The 17686-nt window shown below is 34.5% G+C and overlaps 1 protein-coding gene across 7 annotated transcripts in view; it reads left to right on the forward strand.

Annotated features, from left to right (window-relative positions):
• Positions 1 to 9130, forward strand: part of LOC110443883 (tubulin monoglycylase TTLL3-like) — a 40519-nt gene extending 31389 nt beyond the window's left edge. For 4 of the 7 annotated variants that reach the window (XM_021488323.1, XM_021488327.1, XM_021488329.1 and 1 more), the window contains one exon: positions 6294 to 9130. In XM_021488323.1, coding sequence (XP_021343998.1) covers positions 6294 to 6814 — 521 coding nt within the window. In that variant the 3' untranslated portion in view covers positions 6815 to 9130. Of the gene's footprint in view, positions 1 to 940; positions 1072 to 2364; positions 2434 to 6293 lie in introns of all 7 variants that reach the window. The other 3 variants (XM_021488324.1, XM_021488325.1, XM_021488326.1) reach the window with 3 other exon arrangements.
• The last annotated feature ends 8556 nt before the right edge of the window (positions 9131 to 17686 follow it).

Raw genomic sequence — 17686 nt, forward strand, 5'->3', positions numbered from 1 at the left:
CCTACCTTTGGTACATGTAACTGCGATGGCCATACATCTGTTAAAGGGGTCAATAGCCTTTTGTTTTGTCTGGTGCCTACTTGTGTAATATTTCTTTATCATACACCTGTGTGGTGGGTCTATAACATTACCCTTGTGTGGTGCCTACCTGTGTTAGCTTTGTAATGGGTTTATAAAGCCTGCCTTACGTAGTGTGTTGTGTGCAGTGACTGTGACATATCATCATCCTTGGACTTTTTCATCATATCAAACAAACACAAATCCTCAGCATTCTTCTAAAGTTTTTGACTTTAGTTACGCATCAATTACTGTGGCACCTCATCAGGATAGATGAAAACTTGTTGCTTTGTTATCTGTATTGGAGAGATAACCAGTAAACAAGCAGAACTGGACAGTTTATTCTCAGATGGGTTTGACAATGGTCTACAGTACATCGTTATATCTCTACTTCCTTTTTCATTAGAAATGTTCTCTAGAGCTATGTTTCGGTGTTTTCATTTTTGTAATTTCTCAAAATATAACCAATTCAGTTGCTTAACTTTGAAAACTCTACGAAACCATCCCTGAAAAAGAGATGAAGTTCCTACAATATTTGCAATGCAAGTTGAAATCATCATCATCATATCATATCATCATCATCATCATCATCATCATCATCATCATCCTTTAAAAATAAGATAACCGTCCTCTTTATAGTTTCCTCAACTCTTAATGATATTATGAATAGGGAGTGATGTATGAGCATCGTAGCCGACTGCAGAAAACAACTTAACTGATTTTTTTTTTTAATATTAGAGAAAACCTGATCCCAACTTGAAAGTTGTGGATAATTTTTTTTCTAAATTAATATTCTTGCTTATTTTTCAAACCTTTTTATCTATGCCTTTTCAAAGTTAAAATGCAAAGGACAAACATACATTGATTATCTATTTATTTGAAGGGAAAAGACGTCGTAAGAAACGAAAAGATGGAGACCGCACACATAGTTTGAATACGTCGCAGCGTCCGGTCAAACTGCAGTTAACCAAAGCCTCCCCATTTGTGAAGGTTCAGAACCTTCCTGCAATCAAGGTTCATGTCATGAACGAGCACATACAAGCTCAAGTTCACGATTTATTCCATATTGCTTGACCAATAATATTTGGAGATTTCACATAGAGAGGCTTTGGCTCGTGGTATTGGTGAGGGTGCATTCGATATATCTGCATGCCATTAATTGGGCTTGTCATGTCTGTACCTACTCGCCAGGGCATACCACACACAACCAACTCACCTGTTTCTCTCAATATCAAATAAAGGAAAAGCAGTTACATCTCATTCATTGATAAATCCATTTGAAGAAGCTTTAGAATAGCAATGGAATACTGTGAGAGAGTTTACAAGATGAGTTGGTTGTGTTGACGTAATCTGTAATCTGTAACAGCCTGTAATTGTAGCCATTACTCATAGTTCATGTTGCCTTTACCGGTGCTTTCACATACCTGCAACCAAACCCAATCATAATCCATCTAACTCTCAATGCAACACCCATCCCCAGGGTGCAGTCCTAAACTTACCCTGATGGTGATCCTGCGTGTCGCCCTCCTCCTTGCAAGTGGTCCTATGTATGTGTAGCTTCCCCTGGTGATGGTCCTAATATGAACTAGGCTCTCCTTTTGAATGCATATATCTTCCCTGGCTGTAGCCCAACCTTATCATACATGTATGAGCTTCCCCTGGTGGTGGTCCTACAAATATTCAAATACTCTTTACACTGGTGATTATGGTCATATATATATGTATAGCTCTCACTGGTGGTGGCCCGACATAAATAAGCTTTCCCCGCGTATAATTATTGCCTGGTGCTCAAAGGAAGTATTTAGCATCCAATATGTCGTCTTAAATGTGGTTTTTTTATGACATTTGGTTGGGTAACTGATTGAAAACACACAGTTCTAATAGAATTGTTATTTTTTTAATTTATTTTTTGGACATAAGTATAGGCAAATAAGACAATAATAGGAAACACCATCTGCCAATGTTCAAGACATTCTGTCATAATGTCATCTTCAGGTTAAAAGTTCATTCCCCATTGTTACGTGGTTAGGACCACTACTTACTTGCATTGCTTTATGTATAATGTTTTGACTTTGCAGCCCTGTTTTCGTTCCGGTGGCATATATTTTGTCATTGTCCGTCATTTCTGCTGGGGATGCTTATTTATTTTCCATATCAAGTCATCCATAACAGTCTTCATTATTAGTTCTGATGATATATCTTATTGCTCTTACCTGTACGTTTTAATATATGTATTACGTAACTCTAATGCATTTACTGTGCATGAACAGCATTCCTAACCTATTCTTCCTGTATTTGAACTTTCAGACCACTTGGGGTACATGCGCCTAAAGTTCCCACTCATAAAGTTTAAGTAGGAACCAACTAAGTCCTCAGGTACATGTGTCTGCACGCTGAGCCTTTAGTTTGGGTTTTTTGTTATCTTTAATTAAATCTAACGATTTACAAACTCTTCTTCTCTAGATTATTTTGCATTAATTTTCTAATAGTTATTTTGTTCATGTCTGACACTGAGACCTCAAATCCTAATCTCATGACGGCAATTTGGATTCAACCAATGGGAAGTAATATAATCAATGGAGATTTTAAACCGAGAAACGTTTCCCATTGGTTGAATTGAAATAAGTCGTCAACAGATCTAGACAGAGATGAGATCCTAGAACGTTTTGAGTGATTTTTAGTTTCAAATTAAATGAAAAGGTTTATTTTAATTTTTCATTCACTACTATTCGAGTGAGCTTCTTGTTGATTCTCCTTTTCCCCCTCAAGTTTACAGCTGCTTCTTCTTGTCACATACGATGTCAATATTTTGTATTTTCATTCACAATTAATATTCCATACAAATTTTGTTTTGTTTTCATAGAGATATTGTTTCTTAAGTATCGTTGTACATTGAGCATTTAAAAGCACTCATTTGCATGCAGAACTTTTCCCCCTCAAGTTTACAGCTGCTTCTTCTTGTCACATACGATGTCAATATTTTGTATTTTCATTCACAATTAATATTCCATACAAATTTTGTTTTGTTTTCATAGAGATATTGTTTCTTAAGTATCGTTGTACATTGAGCATTTAAAAGCACTCAGTTGCATGCAGAACCACACAGAGTATAATTAACTGGACTATAGTCAAATTACACGAAGGGCATTTCCTATAGAAATGCATTTTTGTTTACGGAGTTGTAAGAAAAATCATAACAAATATTGTTTATATATATATATTTATTGTTGTTTACTTTATAATGCAAATATGAAGGCCTTTAATTTGTTTCCATACTTAACCAATGAATGTTTTAGAAAATGTTATGGTCCTATAACACACATTGCTATTGATGACAAACTTAATAAAACCCGGTAGGCTTTCCATACACTGGATTTTCACCTGCATATCATCTGAATTCGTGAAGTGTTATGTTGTGATAATGCCATATACAGATAAAATTACTTCCTGGTATAAGATAAAAATGTTAACCACCGGATAACTCTTACAATGGCTGTATACATCAATGTTAGTGTTGAAATATTGAATATATATATCAATTTCTTTTGAGATGATAAAATCACATTTGATTTTTTTTTGCAAACCATTTCATTTTCCTCTGTTTTAGATGTCATTTGCCATGCTTTATTATAGACAAACGTAGGAGTCGTACATACCACTTTTGCATGTGTTGTCATTACTATTTTTTATTTTATTCAAAGACATACAGAAATAAACCTGTAGTAGCTTTATTTGATGAGTAGTCAATAATTTTCAAAAATGAATGATAACTTTGTCTTCAGCCGAGCCATCCTGAATTTTTAACATTGTCAATAGACTACAAAAGAAAGAACATCCCTAGCAAAGCTTTCTACTATATCATTGTGTATCCTTATGGCCTGCATGCTTACTACCTTTGATGTAAAAATAACATCTGTATATTATTTATAACTACTGCTTAATTAAAAAGTTGCTTTTGATAAAATTACCTGTGCCATGTGTAGAAGAATAGCCAACTGTATTGATGAAATGTTGCCATTCATTCCTGTCTTGATATCTGACTGACAGTGACTGGCAACGATACTGAAATTATGAAAAAGTGACAAGCTTACATGAAAATGCTTTCTTTAGATACCGAAACGATCAAATGGCTGTTTTTCTCATTTGCATAACTTGTACCTAATCAGAGATAACGTGACATTCTGCACTATCATTGTGTTTGATATACAATATTCCTGATATACAATATTCCTCTTGTGTTCTTTCTCGTATAAACTCGTCAGTATTTTGTATCATCTCCCTCAAGTGATTGTAGTGTTAGGTGTACAATTGATGTATCGCATGGTACAACCTACTTCTTCATTGATAAACTTGTAATTCATCATGCACTTGAATGGTTTGTTTGACACGGAAGGTACATGTTATAGAGTACTGTTTGATCTATAATAGTGATGCAGAGCCAACCCCTCATCACAATCCTACTATCGATACATTATAATTGGGGCATGCTTCGTTGTTTATATGTGTGTTACTTGTCCAGTTGTTGTACTTTGAATTGGACTCACGTAGCTTGTGAAACTAGATTAGTCCCCCCCCCCTCCTCCCCCCAACTTGTGACAGGGATAGTTTTGACCGCTATCTTCTGTATGCTATCAAGTGGAAATGCCTCCTCCTCCTCCTCCCCGACTCCCTTACACCTGGCATGAACTGAAAAACAGCAACCCCCTCCCAGAAATGTCCATACCTTGTAAGATCCAGTCACTGTTAGACTAACCTAAATGTAGTAATGTATGCACTAATTCAGTAGATAGAACTAACACAGTAGATTAGAAGTAAAGTTGTGGTAGAGCTAACAGTGTAGTCCATTAATGACTGCACATTATGTATTTATCATACAGCTGCAGCAGCCAGAATACTACAGCAGTGTGTTTCAGGATAAAAATATGCTTATACTTATACTGCTTCCCAGCTGTCCTTTTTGAGTATTGCAAAATGAATTACAAGCATGTTTATTTACCTATTTGAGTACATACTACTTTCTCTAGAATTGCTGTCTTATTACTGATATTGATTCTAAGAGTATACCATATAAACCTCATTGACATGCATTTGTACGATTGTTTTATAACATTACTTTGAATTTCCTGAAGAATGAAATTATAACGTTGAACAAAAATATGTATTTGCCATTTAACAAAATCTTCTTATCTGCGACTCTGGATCATTATACGAAGATCATGGGCTTATCTTATAACTACTCGCATTAAACTTCACCTAACTTATACCAAACCACGCTATATTTTACTTACCAAACCAGGTTTAAAATTACCGATGTAGTGCTTGTAATGTGAAGTTACTATCATAATAATGTTGAAATAGTGATGCCTTATCAATTCACTGTGGTTTTTAATTAATTATTTACATCACGATGCACCACGCAATTGTCATCATGCTTGAGTATCACCATAGCACAGCAAGAATTAACATTGATAATGTATTAGAGACTTAGATATTAAATAATATTGATTCATATTGATGGCCACATAATTTCTTTTTGATCATATAACAGTTTTTACGAATAATCATATTAATGTTAAATCCTAATCACATATTAATTTTATATAGACCAGTAAGTGTGTTTGATGATGCTAGTTGATAAGTACACGAGTTATGATAATTACATTTCCCATTGTTAACGACGATTAGCACACAAAGTCTCACAATCGTCATCAGTTTGTCCATTTATTTTATGGAAAAGATTTTAATTATATAGTATGTGTACTGTAAACGAGGAAATATTCGCGTTGTGACTCTTCACTAATTTTGGTGTGGACATTTTTGCTTTGGCAATAGTTTTGAAATCTATATATTCTATTCACACCTTTCATCTGTATTGACATTTTCCAAACCACGAAAATTTTCGACTTTTACGGTATGTTAATTAAACAAAATCAGTTAATTGACACCAAACAATTTTGTCTGTTGAGACAGGAATGTAAATTGCATTCAAAATTGTTGTTTTCTTATTGTAGACAAACTAATACCTCATAAAATAACACATTTTTTCCCCAATGATTAGAACTCCTCAAATTTGATGAAGATTGTGAAACAAGTGTGTAATATTTATATAAAAAGAAGGTTTAACTGAGCTAACAAAATTTGCAGTACTAACATTGTATACTACCATTCGTGCATGTGTGTTCATTTATACTCATTTGTGTTACTAATACTGGATCTTCGCCCTCTTTTGTTAACAGGTATAAGTCCTTTAATTGATGGTGCCTGGGCTCGAACTTGTACCGAGTGTGGGAGCGGCAATAATGTTCGTCTTGATTTCAACAAACCCCACTGTAAATGTCGCCAAGACAGTGTGTGTATTCCGCCAGGGTGTCAGCGTGCTCTTAGTGCTCGAGGTTTCTTCCCGCGCCCGCGTAGTAGCTACGGATCTCCTAGACCCCCGAGTGCTTGCTCGAATACAGTGAATGCAAAGAGTAGTGGTTCTTCCACAAGCTTGGCCATAGTTGCTACCGCTGCAAAGACAAACAGCAAAATACTCCTCAAATTTTCTGATGGAGGAATTCAGAGGCCTGTGTCACCAGTGAACTCTCAGCCCAACCCTCTACCTAAAATTGTCCGACGTTACATTGGGCGTAGGGTAGCTCAGTGTCACGAAATTCCCTCGAGTGCCAATCACATGTCTGCTGTGTTTTTGGACACTACTCAGTTACATAATCCGCTTTCTATAGTGTCCCACGGTGTGTACAACACATCGAGGTAGTCCAAACAGTCATCAATTATATATACATATAATAGGATGTTTATTTTTCGTTAAAAAATATATTTTGCACAGTTTTTTAGTAGGTAAAGAAAACCACATAAATAACTAATAACTAATCTCTCTTCATTAATTTGCACCAAGCTACTAAAATCATTCATCTCCATTGCCACACTTAAAATGTCATATGATAATATATGGAAGATGCTAGTTAAAAAAAACAGTAGAAAAATTCCAAATTGTTTACTTAGAAAATAACGCTATTTGATTTATATATTGCATTTAAAGTAAAGAGAAATGCCAAGAAAATACACGTCATGGATAATGATAACAAAAAAGTTATTAGTACCACTTCCCAAAGTGTAACCAAACTATTATTAACTACACCAGCAACGTGCACTTTCATACATAGTAGCATATACGACTGTCCCCTGTTATTGTAATATTAACTACAGCGACATTTAATTTAGTAACAACATTTTTATCTGGATTTGTATTTGTAATGCTGTCTTTTTTAACCATTTCGTTTGCCACGAAAAGCTACATTTTAAAGATATCGTCTAAAGTTCGTTGAATTTTGAAATGTGATCTCGCTAAAAAGGTGATTCCTCTAGACTATAGTTTTGTCATACGCCTGTATTTATTGTTTTTCAATATTTGTAGTAATATATATAAGAAATTTAGGATATTGACAAATGTCAGTCTTGCATTCATGGCAGAATTTGACACAAAAAAATAGAGAAAAAACGTTGCTCAATATTGAGTAGGTGAAGCAGTGTTGTTTGTGTGTAAGATGTCTTTTACTTTAGCATAGGAATACTAAATCAATCGTTTCAGGGTAAAGGAAAATGTTGCTATGCATTAATTTAGAAATGAAACCTACACACTCTTATTTGTATTAAGTTGTGCCAAATATCATTTCAATAATTATAAATGTTCAAATTGTTTGTGTTGAAGAATTATTTTTCGCCAGTGCATTACAAAGTAATTTAATTTGTTCTTCCTTTTGTATTGAGATGTTTTTGTTGTATAGTTTTACACATCATACCAAGTTTGTTCCATCATTGTTTATGTCTTGTTTACATTTAAATTAATCCATATTATAATCAAGGTGGGCTTTTTTTTACAATCATGCATATTATTAAGAAGTATTCACATGCCTTAAACGGCGGTTGTTGATGTGTTACCGTAGTCTACGATTGATTTCGTCATATATCTCCGTCACAGTTTGAATGATTCATAATCATTATTATATTGTTCTAAAGTTGAAAGAGATACAATGTATGAAAGAATTATAACGGATTAGCATTAGCGGTTGTTAGGAGTTAGTTGCTTCTATTCAGCAGATGCCAGTATTTCCATAAGTAATATCTTAAATTGTAAAATGAACGTGTATATCAAAATGGCTGACAAACTTTTAGTATATAAAGTGAATTTTCACAAACGTTTGCCAAAAGAATGAATACATGATGAAACAAAGATCATTTCCTGGAGATAAATAACAAGAATGTCATTTTAAACAAGTCACAAATACATCGAAGTTATTTAATTACATTCATTACTATCTCCATCATCATATTCGAAAATCTGCAAAAGTTTTAAACGATTGTCAAATAAGTGCTTCAGTCATTTCCAGTGCTTTACCTATTAAGTTAATTTAGTTTATCCTGTGCTGTACACCTGTCAGCATCTGAACGCATCTGAACGCTATTGATATCTAGAACTCTGATAATGTCAAGGGGAAGCTCAGACAAATAACGGCATTGCCTTGCATTTAGTGTGAACGAGTTTGAATTATATGTGTTTTGTAAGCTTTGTCTTTAAATGATTACAAACTGATTGAATTGATAAATGTCATTCCAATCGGAACTATTTATTGTCTTGGTTATCCATTGTTGTCCATTGTTAAGTTTTCTGTGTAATTATGTTTCCTCAATGTATAGAGAAACAGGAACGTTTTGACTGAATAAGGTTAATTTTATATCACTGTTTCTACTTTTTTTTTTTACACATTTGTCATGTGTTTGGGAACAAATATCTAAACGATTATGTATAAAAAAAGGTGTATTGGTCTTCATGGTCTAAATTTAATACCTTGAATATTGTAAAAAGGGCTGGGTTTTTGGCCCTTCTTTTTGCATCTCGAGAAAAGCCTCTGTGATATGTTTATAGTGATATCCTTGTTTTGTATAAACCGTATTTTATTTTAGTGAATTACAATATATTTATAGATATATTTATGTATAATTTTAAATAAAGATTTATTTATCATTTGTATTAACTGCTGAACTTCAGTTTTTATGTCAATAAACACGTTTAACATTTATTTTGCTTTGGTTTGGTATATACCTGCATATAAAGGAGAGAAACAATATGGAACTAGGGTAGAATGTGAACAACGCAATCATTTTAAACGCACAGCGTTGGGCAAGTCCAGTGATAATATATACCACCATGTATTCCGGAAGAATAAGCGTCTCCTGCTTATCGACGACAACCACCTTAATATTAATCTAGGTCAACGGAATAGTAACAATTAATGCACAAGACACACCAATGAGCGATATCAAAGAAGCAGACTATTTTCCAATGAAATCATTGAGGCGACATTAAAAGTTGACCGATCTTCACCAACCTGTACCTCTCGAAACATGTTGTAAAATTGTTCGTCAGCATTCGACAACTGTCACGGAAATGGGTGATGTTCGTAGTCAGCCCTTCAATGTGAAATTAACCGTAAAATGTTAACAGCGTAAGTGGAGAAGTTGAGGTGTTACTATCAAGAAAAAGACGTTCACAATCGGTTAATCGACATTGTCACACAGTTTAGTTGTAAGTCGTCCCTGTTAAGAGCACCTACAATGCATGATCGACGTGATCAGTAAATTTGTTTTAAAAAGTCAACACGTCTATAACTTGACAAGAGGCAAATAACTACGTTGCTTTCACCTGAGATAAATTGTGTGACCCGAGTATCACAGTTAATTTCCACCAGATTTTATGGGAGAGACAGGGTGCAATTAGTATAAGTTAGTGATATCAGGTACACTGATAATATTAATTGTTTTTGACCGAACCAGGCTACAAACGTCTAGGGAGTATACAAAGCAGTCGACAGAAATCATAATTGTAAGGATACTTAATGCGTCCTGCTGCTGACACTACTCAACTTGCAAAGTCTAAAGGATGTCTAAGCCCACGCGACTATATTTGAAAAAGATAACTTTTCAGTTATCTTATACACAAGCCCTTTTCTTGGCACGATATCATAAGCTTTGAAGGAATATCTAAGACTGTGTTACTGTACCTATTTTAATGAGCTCTTCGGTTAGTTCTGCCTTATGTGAATAACAAGCCGGCCATGAGAGGGAAACGTTTTGTCTACATTGGTATGCCAATAGCCTGATGGAAAGGCTTGTCATCGGATTTACACAATATAAGTGACTTGCATAACTAGAGTTCACAATAAGAAATTATTTCCGTGACATTCGGGTGTTCTAGAAAAATCTTTTGCACTGCGCGATACATGCACTTCAATACAGCAAACATTAGGAAAAACTTATATTGAAAATAACTGTGAATCGGGTCAGTGACATACATTTGTAAATACTTGCTATGAAGCACAAACATAAATGGATCCGAATTGCATTCATCCCAGCATGAAATTTGAACAAATATCGTTCAATCCCTTTATACTATTTAGATAATTTTGTCATTAAATTAAAAAAACCCGACAAACAATGTTGATCAAACATGGATGGATTGGATGGATTGAGCGAAATAAGTAAAATCATACATAGACTACGGCTATTTTGGTTTCTATGCATGCTATGCATGCTATGGACCGATTGTTGACGCCATCATTATTATGACGTCATAATTGTTACGTTGGATACCACTGACCCTCCCTGGGCAATGGTTGTTCTATTAATTGATTAAGCATACACGATACATGCATTATTTTACTAAATGTTGAATAATAGTTAATTTAATTGAGTTTTCTATGAGATGAACAGATTCCAAAAATGGTAAATATAAGCAAGGAAAAATGAATTCCAACTGGACAAAGGCAAATCTAATATGAAGCGCTAGCGCTATCAGCTTATTATACAGTATAGCTTATACTGGACATCAAACTTCCGTTAAAATTATTTGTCAGTCTGTCAGCTTATTGTACAGTATAGTTAAATTATTTGTCAGTCTGTGTCAGCTTATTGTACAGTATAGCTAAATCATTTGTCAGTCTGTGTCAGCTTATTGTACAGTATAGCTAAATAATTTGTTAGTCTGTGCCAGCTTATTGTACAGTATAGCTTATACTGGACATAAAACTTCCTGTAAAATTATTTGTCAGTCTGTGTCTTGGTCGAAGAACCTTCATTTTGTGCACCAAAGGTGATTGCAAATCTGAGTAATATTTGGTTGAAATTTTCAAAATTTCATTAACTTACCCCGATTAAACTGTAAATGTTTTTTTTATCTTGTCAAGCAGTCTCCAAGCTACATAGAGAAGCTATGAAGACTCAGCGGCTTTGGTTGAAAAACAACATGTAGTAATGAAGCCAGCTGTATTGTTGGTTTGACCATTGAATTGTATATAAATACTTAATTCTTACCGATAAATACACTGGTATACCTAATTCTGGACTTGATTCTGTTAAAATGTTGATGATTTGTTAATTTGAAGATGAACTCTGTATTAAGTAAGATCATGCACATTAAAAAATCTCCATTATTGACCAATTATAACCTACAGAAATATGTGCTCTTCCTATTATTCCTTTGATAAATGGGTTGACATTCTGTTCTGTCAAAACATTAGCTACTCCTGGCTCACTTTGTATTATGTGCTCGTTTGAAATGAAGGATCAGGTTGTATCATTTGTAAAATGCCATGTCAAAGTCTAGAGAATAAAAAAAATATATATGTACACAGGTGTGTGCTATTATGAGATGTTTTGACTGTGTGTTTGTGTGTGTGTGCATGCATAGCTTGAGGTGACAGATGAATATCGAGAGAGATTATAACAGATGATACAGTCGATGAGTAAGTTGTAGAATGATTGACTACTGTTTGTGTTTGAGTAATTGTACAGTATTAACCCGGAGTGTTAAGAGATGTGTTCCATATAATGGACGACTGTATAGTTGTACACAGAGAGGACTCTTCTCCTGAGCTACATACCCTCGTCAGGTTACAGTGTCAAACATACCCATGTGATACTTTATACACAAGTTTCATCATACAATCTGAATGACTCTTATAAACCTATTTTATAAAATAGCCGGTTATTTCTAAATATTTACGATTTCATGGCAATACCACAAGGTAACCTTACCAAAGTTATTTGCGAGTTGTCCAGCTCATGAACAATGAAAACAAGTTGAGGTTACCTCCCCTTGATCCACAATTCTGATACGTTATTTGACAAAAAAAATGAAAATAAAAGTTCTCATACATGACTAAGTTTGAAATTTAAAGAAATATAATAATAAATGACAAAAGTCGAAAATAAACGCTACGTTACTTTTAAAATAAAATAAAACGCCACCTATCTTTATGGTAAGGAGTATCTGTCGTCTGCGAAATGAATGATAGCGACGATATAGGATTTGTTTTCCCGGTGATATGAATACCGATGAAATGGATACCAGCGAGGAAGACATTCTAAGTGTACTCAATATAAAAGGGATAGAGCTGATGGCGAGCTCCATAGGCATTTCGAAAGAAATTGAAGTGGAATACAGAGGGCGGCGTTGGACTGCCTGTCCCCTCCAGAAACGCCGGTGTCTGCGGTTACCCCAAAAATACCAAGGGGAGGTTTGACATTGCAACTGATGACGATCTCTCTCTGTATTTCGATGCCCACACTGGCCAATTCCACCTAAAAAAAAAAAAAAAAAAAAAAAAAAAAAACACCACTGCCTGGGGGATAAAGATATTTCAATGTAAGTTTGATTTGTATTGTAGAAGTTTGTTAATAGTGTCACATTGTATAAAAATCAATCAAAACACGTCAAATGTTACAATTTATAAAACGCAAACAAAAAACGGCTTAACCGTTACACAGCTGACTTTCTCACTTCTTATCTGGGGAATCACAGTCAAATTTAATTGTATTTTACAGACTGGAATATTGAGAAAACTGGGAAATCGGTCGACATGCAGCAAGTAGGCGTGCATGACCTGGCCGAGGAACTGAGGAGATTTATGTTGAAGCTAGGCCAAAGAGGGGAGCTCTGTACCACAGAAACTCATTGAAAAATATTCGGGGAGCAACAAACAGACATTAAGCTGATATGCATAGGAGCAATAACATCGTGAGAGATAAAGATTTCAGACATTTGAATGGAATACTTGGCGGGCTACTCAAGCACAGGGAAAGGTCAAACCAACTAACCATAAACCTGTTATTGAACCGTGTCACATAGAACAAATCGCCACTTACCTGGCCGCTGCTGATACCTCACCGGTGATTTATCCATTCACTTAGTGACTAGGGGGATGGAATTTGTATCACCAGCTTACCCCCATTTCGTTCACATTTCAACTTGATGAATCTTGAGAATATGTTACACTGGCACACACAACACAACAACAACAACAACAAAAAAGTAAGCGCGCTTCATGGACTTTGCCTTTGTCCAGTTGGTATTTATATTGTCTATGAATGCCAACTGAAAGCAGTTCAGTGCTTAAAACATTAACGGAGAGGCGTTATTCTTGACTGCCTAACGATGAACGTGTGACACACACATGCGACTGCATCTTAAAATTTGGTAAATATACAATTTGCCAAAAAATGACAAACACTGCACCATTCAGCTGTTTCAGTCTTCATGGACGATTGCATCGGTGATATACGGGGACAAACAGTTGGAAATCCAAATTGGTCTAAATTACTGTTGAAGCAGGAAGGAAGGCGCGCAAAAGCCCTTGTTTTATGAATTTTAGAGTAAGTAAAGTACGTACATTATGAATCGTGTCAGTATTCAAAAGAGATGCCTTTGGTCATCAAAGCTACGGTGCACATCGGGAACTATTAAAATGTGAAAATGTTCTGAGAATAAATTACATGAAGTTTCGTTGCTTCCACTGAATTTGCCTTGTCCAGTTTTGAATATGATTGACAACTATATAGATAGTTCAATATTTATACCGGAATACAAAATAAACAAGCAACAAATGATGACATGTATTTCTAGTCTGCCAGGTAAAACAGCTACCAAATCACACCATCACTGCTTATAGACTATACACGACCACTATCTCAAGCTGCCTGTGCGATGATGCTCTTCTACGGCATGTGGGCAGTGACGAATTTTTTAAAAAAAAATCGTCTTTTGAGGACGTGTTTTCTACATCTCGCATGGCCCCAGAATCATGATGCAATTTTAGACTATTGTAAAACAAAATTGTAAACCGCAAAGATAATTGTATTGCTGGTTAAAAGCTTTAAGATAAAACATTTTGATATGAAATAACCCAAGCATAACGTTTGCACTAGTCTTAGGTTTCAAAATGTGATTTTTGAGAAATATCTGAATATTTACCAATATTTATGTTTTTCTTGTATCGAGACAATCCTCTTAAAACCATCGAGAGTCTACATGTAATTGGATTACATGTAAGTTTTGAATATCAATAATTTTGAAAATATACAAGATTAATTATTTATTTAGTTCAACTGTCGGTACGCTAATCAAACTTTGAACAACTGGATACAAAAATGAGATGCACAAAAAAAATCGGACTCAAACACGTACAGATATACACAAACCAAGTTTATGAGTCTTCTTAATACTCTATGTACATAAGTTTGTTGTTTCCTTTTTAACGGGTTTGTCTCCAAGTTCACATTCACACACGTAATATACAGTACTTTGTATACTGGTTCTCCTACTATAGGAGGAAGATACCAAACAAGACAAGACAAGCTTATCTTTCTCATACCAAATTAGCTTTAAATGTTGTTTCATGACGTTTATGTCTCGGATCCTCAAATTTGTAACGTCAATAATTTTGATGACGCGTTAAATTGCGTGTGATTAAACTGAATTACAAACATTTCGCTCAAAAACCGTTCAGCCCCATACTATGTCGTCCTAACTTTATTTCACATCGCTCATTTCGCCCCAAGTATGACAACCATATCGCCCCAAAATTATTTATCGCCCCAATGCTACGATCCTTAATTGAACGATATCCGATCTTGTGAAAGTAGCGGTAATTATTTCACTTAAATATTAATGATTAGGAACCTCAAGACACAATTGGCATATGTTTTTTACATTAGTTTTTGTTTTAATGTTCATGTTATGGTTTTTTTAAATTTTAACTGCTTTGGTTAGTGATCAGTTTGCATGTTGATGAAAGAGATCGTCAGTCAGTTTGTAAAAAGTAAATGATGTGCCGAATGATATGCCAGCTATTTCAAATTTTCCACGATGAAGAACGAAAATGATAAAGTTGGTTTGAAATGTTTGTTTGCTTTTGCCGGTTGACTGGTAGTCATTCATCTGAAGATCATCACCAGGTGTGCAATAGACGAAAACATAAACAATAGTTTGATCGAAAACATAGGAAAGTGGGAATATATAGTGAAGGAAGGCAGGAAGGAGAGAAGAAAAGATGAAAGTAAGAAGGGAGAAAGTTTGAGTTTAGATGAGGCGTTGTAATTCTTGACAAGCTGTTCCACTGGATTACAGTCCGAGGATAGAAAGAAAATCTGGTTTAGTCTTTGGTGGTTCGGATCTGCCGGTACTAATGTTCACGGCCTCTGCTCTGAGATGAAGTGAGGCCGTGAACTTTCGGGTTGATGGCAAATATTCAATGTACATTTGTATGACAATTATTTATATGGTAAATTCCTGTCTGCCAAGAAAAAAGGCTGTTGAAAACAATGTCTTTAAAAAATAAACGGTAGAGTTTGCATGCATATAGTGATAACTTTGAAATAGCTTTGTACCTAGTTATATGACTTTGATGACAACAAAAGTAAGGGAACAGCTAAGGGAAATAGCCGGTACGTTTTAAATACATGCATTTTGCCTTGGACATGAATTATACATATGACGTCCTTGTTTTTTTAGATCGGAAAAGTAGCCATTTGGGGTAATTTCCGTAAACTGGCCAACCCATGTTTAATGCCTAATGACAATCTTACTTCAGAATTTGAGATGCTACGTACCATTTTGCGTTCGTTTCTAAAACAAAATTTCTTATTTTGTAGAAACTTTATTGCTAACAAATCGAAAAAGAACTCCGCATTCAGGGGAATTCCAAGGTAGAAATCACAAAACGATGTGCAGATTTGCCGAAAAATTGTGTACATGTACCAGTATAAAGAAAATACATCATGTCAAATAACAATCAGTTCTTCCGAATTATATTCATCCGCCATAAACTAACTATATAGAGCAACTTTCCTTATAGAAAACAATCAGAATCACATGGAATTGTCCTTACTGTGGTAAATTATACAATTATACCAAAGCACATTACTTAGTATACACTGCTGTAAGTTGATAAAATTGACTGAAATTAATTTCACACCGAAAAAGGTTCACGAGTTGCCTCCCTTTACCAAATTGAATCATCATTTCTCGGGCACATTTTTTCGCAGTATATGCTAACATAGCTTGGAAAAAAAATCTACTAGGCCATATAAACAATATCTCGTGTTCTGGGAACACCTTTTTATCTGATTGTTAACAAGTAAACGTTTTACTTGCTAATTATAAGTCTGAAAAGGCCTATACATGATTATCTGTGAACAACACGGTATAATATATGTTCCGTCGGACTAACATTTTCCAAAAGATTTTTCTTTATTTCTTTTCTTTTTATGATTGATACGGACGGTCCATATTAATCATAAAAAAGGAAATTAATAGAAATATATGATTGAAAAAAATACATGCAAGCATACATGTTTGCTACGCCACCGAGTGATAATATATGCGTGTCAAACACGTAAAATTTTACAACAATCACTTTATTTGATTTCATTACTTAACGCAAGGTAGGTTGGGAGTAAATCTTAAAATTAGTTAACTGATTATTACATAAGATCAATATACACATGTTTGTCTGTTTGTTTTCTAACTTCAATTGGGTATATGTAAAGAAGGAAACTGTGCACTATTTCTGGTGATTAAGAAAACTTATAGACAAAGGTATGAATTCAAAAGGTGTTTTTTTTTGAAGTTTTAAAGGTATTATTTAAAAGGGAAAACATATTTTTTGGTAAAATCGGCGATATATTACCGCCGCCACATATAAAAACGATACCTACACAATTTTGTCATCAGACCGCGTACTGTTAAAAAAAGTACTGTTGCTTGTTATAACAGTAAATCTGTTGTAGCAGAAGGACAGCCAATGGTCAGAGAAAAAATCATAGTCGGTCTATCCTGTCAATCAAAATAAAATTACTTATGCGGAAAAAAGTAGATTTATATGCATAAAGAATAATTACACACTCTTTTGCAACACACATAACATAATAGATTTTGCTTTTGTTTTCTATATACGGCACACATGTATATATATAGATATCATCTAAAATATACAAATACATGCCTAACTTAGATACTATAGATATGGTAAGTTATCGATCTACGGCACAAAAAGTATGTCTCAAACATCAAACGAATTGCACGAATCCTATCTTTTGAATTTCTTTCATTAAGAAAATTAAATAAAATGTAGATGTTTCACTTTAAAATGAGGGGTGCCAATTTGGGCCTTCTGGTGGCTATCACCGATAAGTTTTATTTTTGTATATATATATATATATATATTTACAAATTATAATGCGCTAGCGCGCATTATGATTTGTTTGCTTGCAAAGCTGTGTCATTCAAATAGAT

The sequence above is a fragment of the Mizuhopecten yessoensis genome, unplaced genomic scaffold, assembly GCF_002113885.1.
Source record: "Mizuhopecten yessoensis strain PY_sf001 unplaced genomic scaffold, ASM211388v2 scaffold716361, whole genome shotgun sequence".
NCBI classification, from domain to species: domain Eukaryota; kingdom Metazoa; phylum Mollusca; class Bivalvia; order Pectinida; family Pectinidae; genus Mizuhopecten; species Mizuhopecten yessoensis.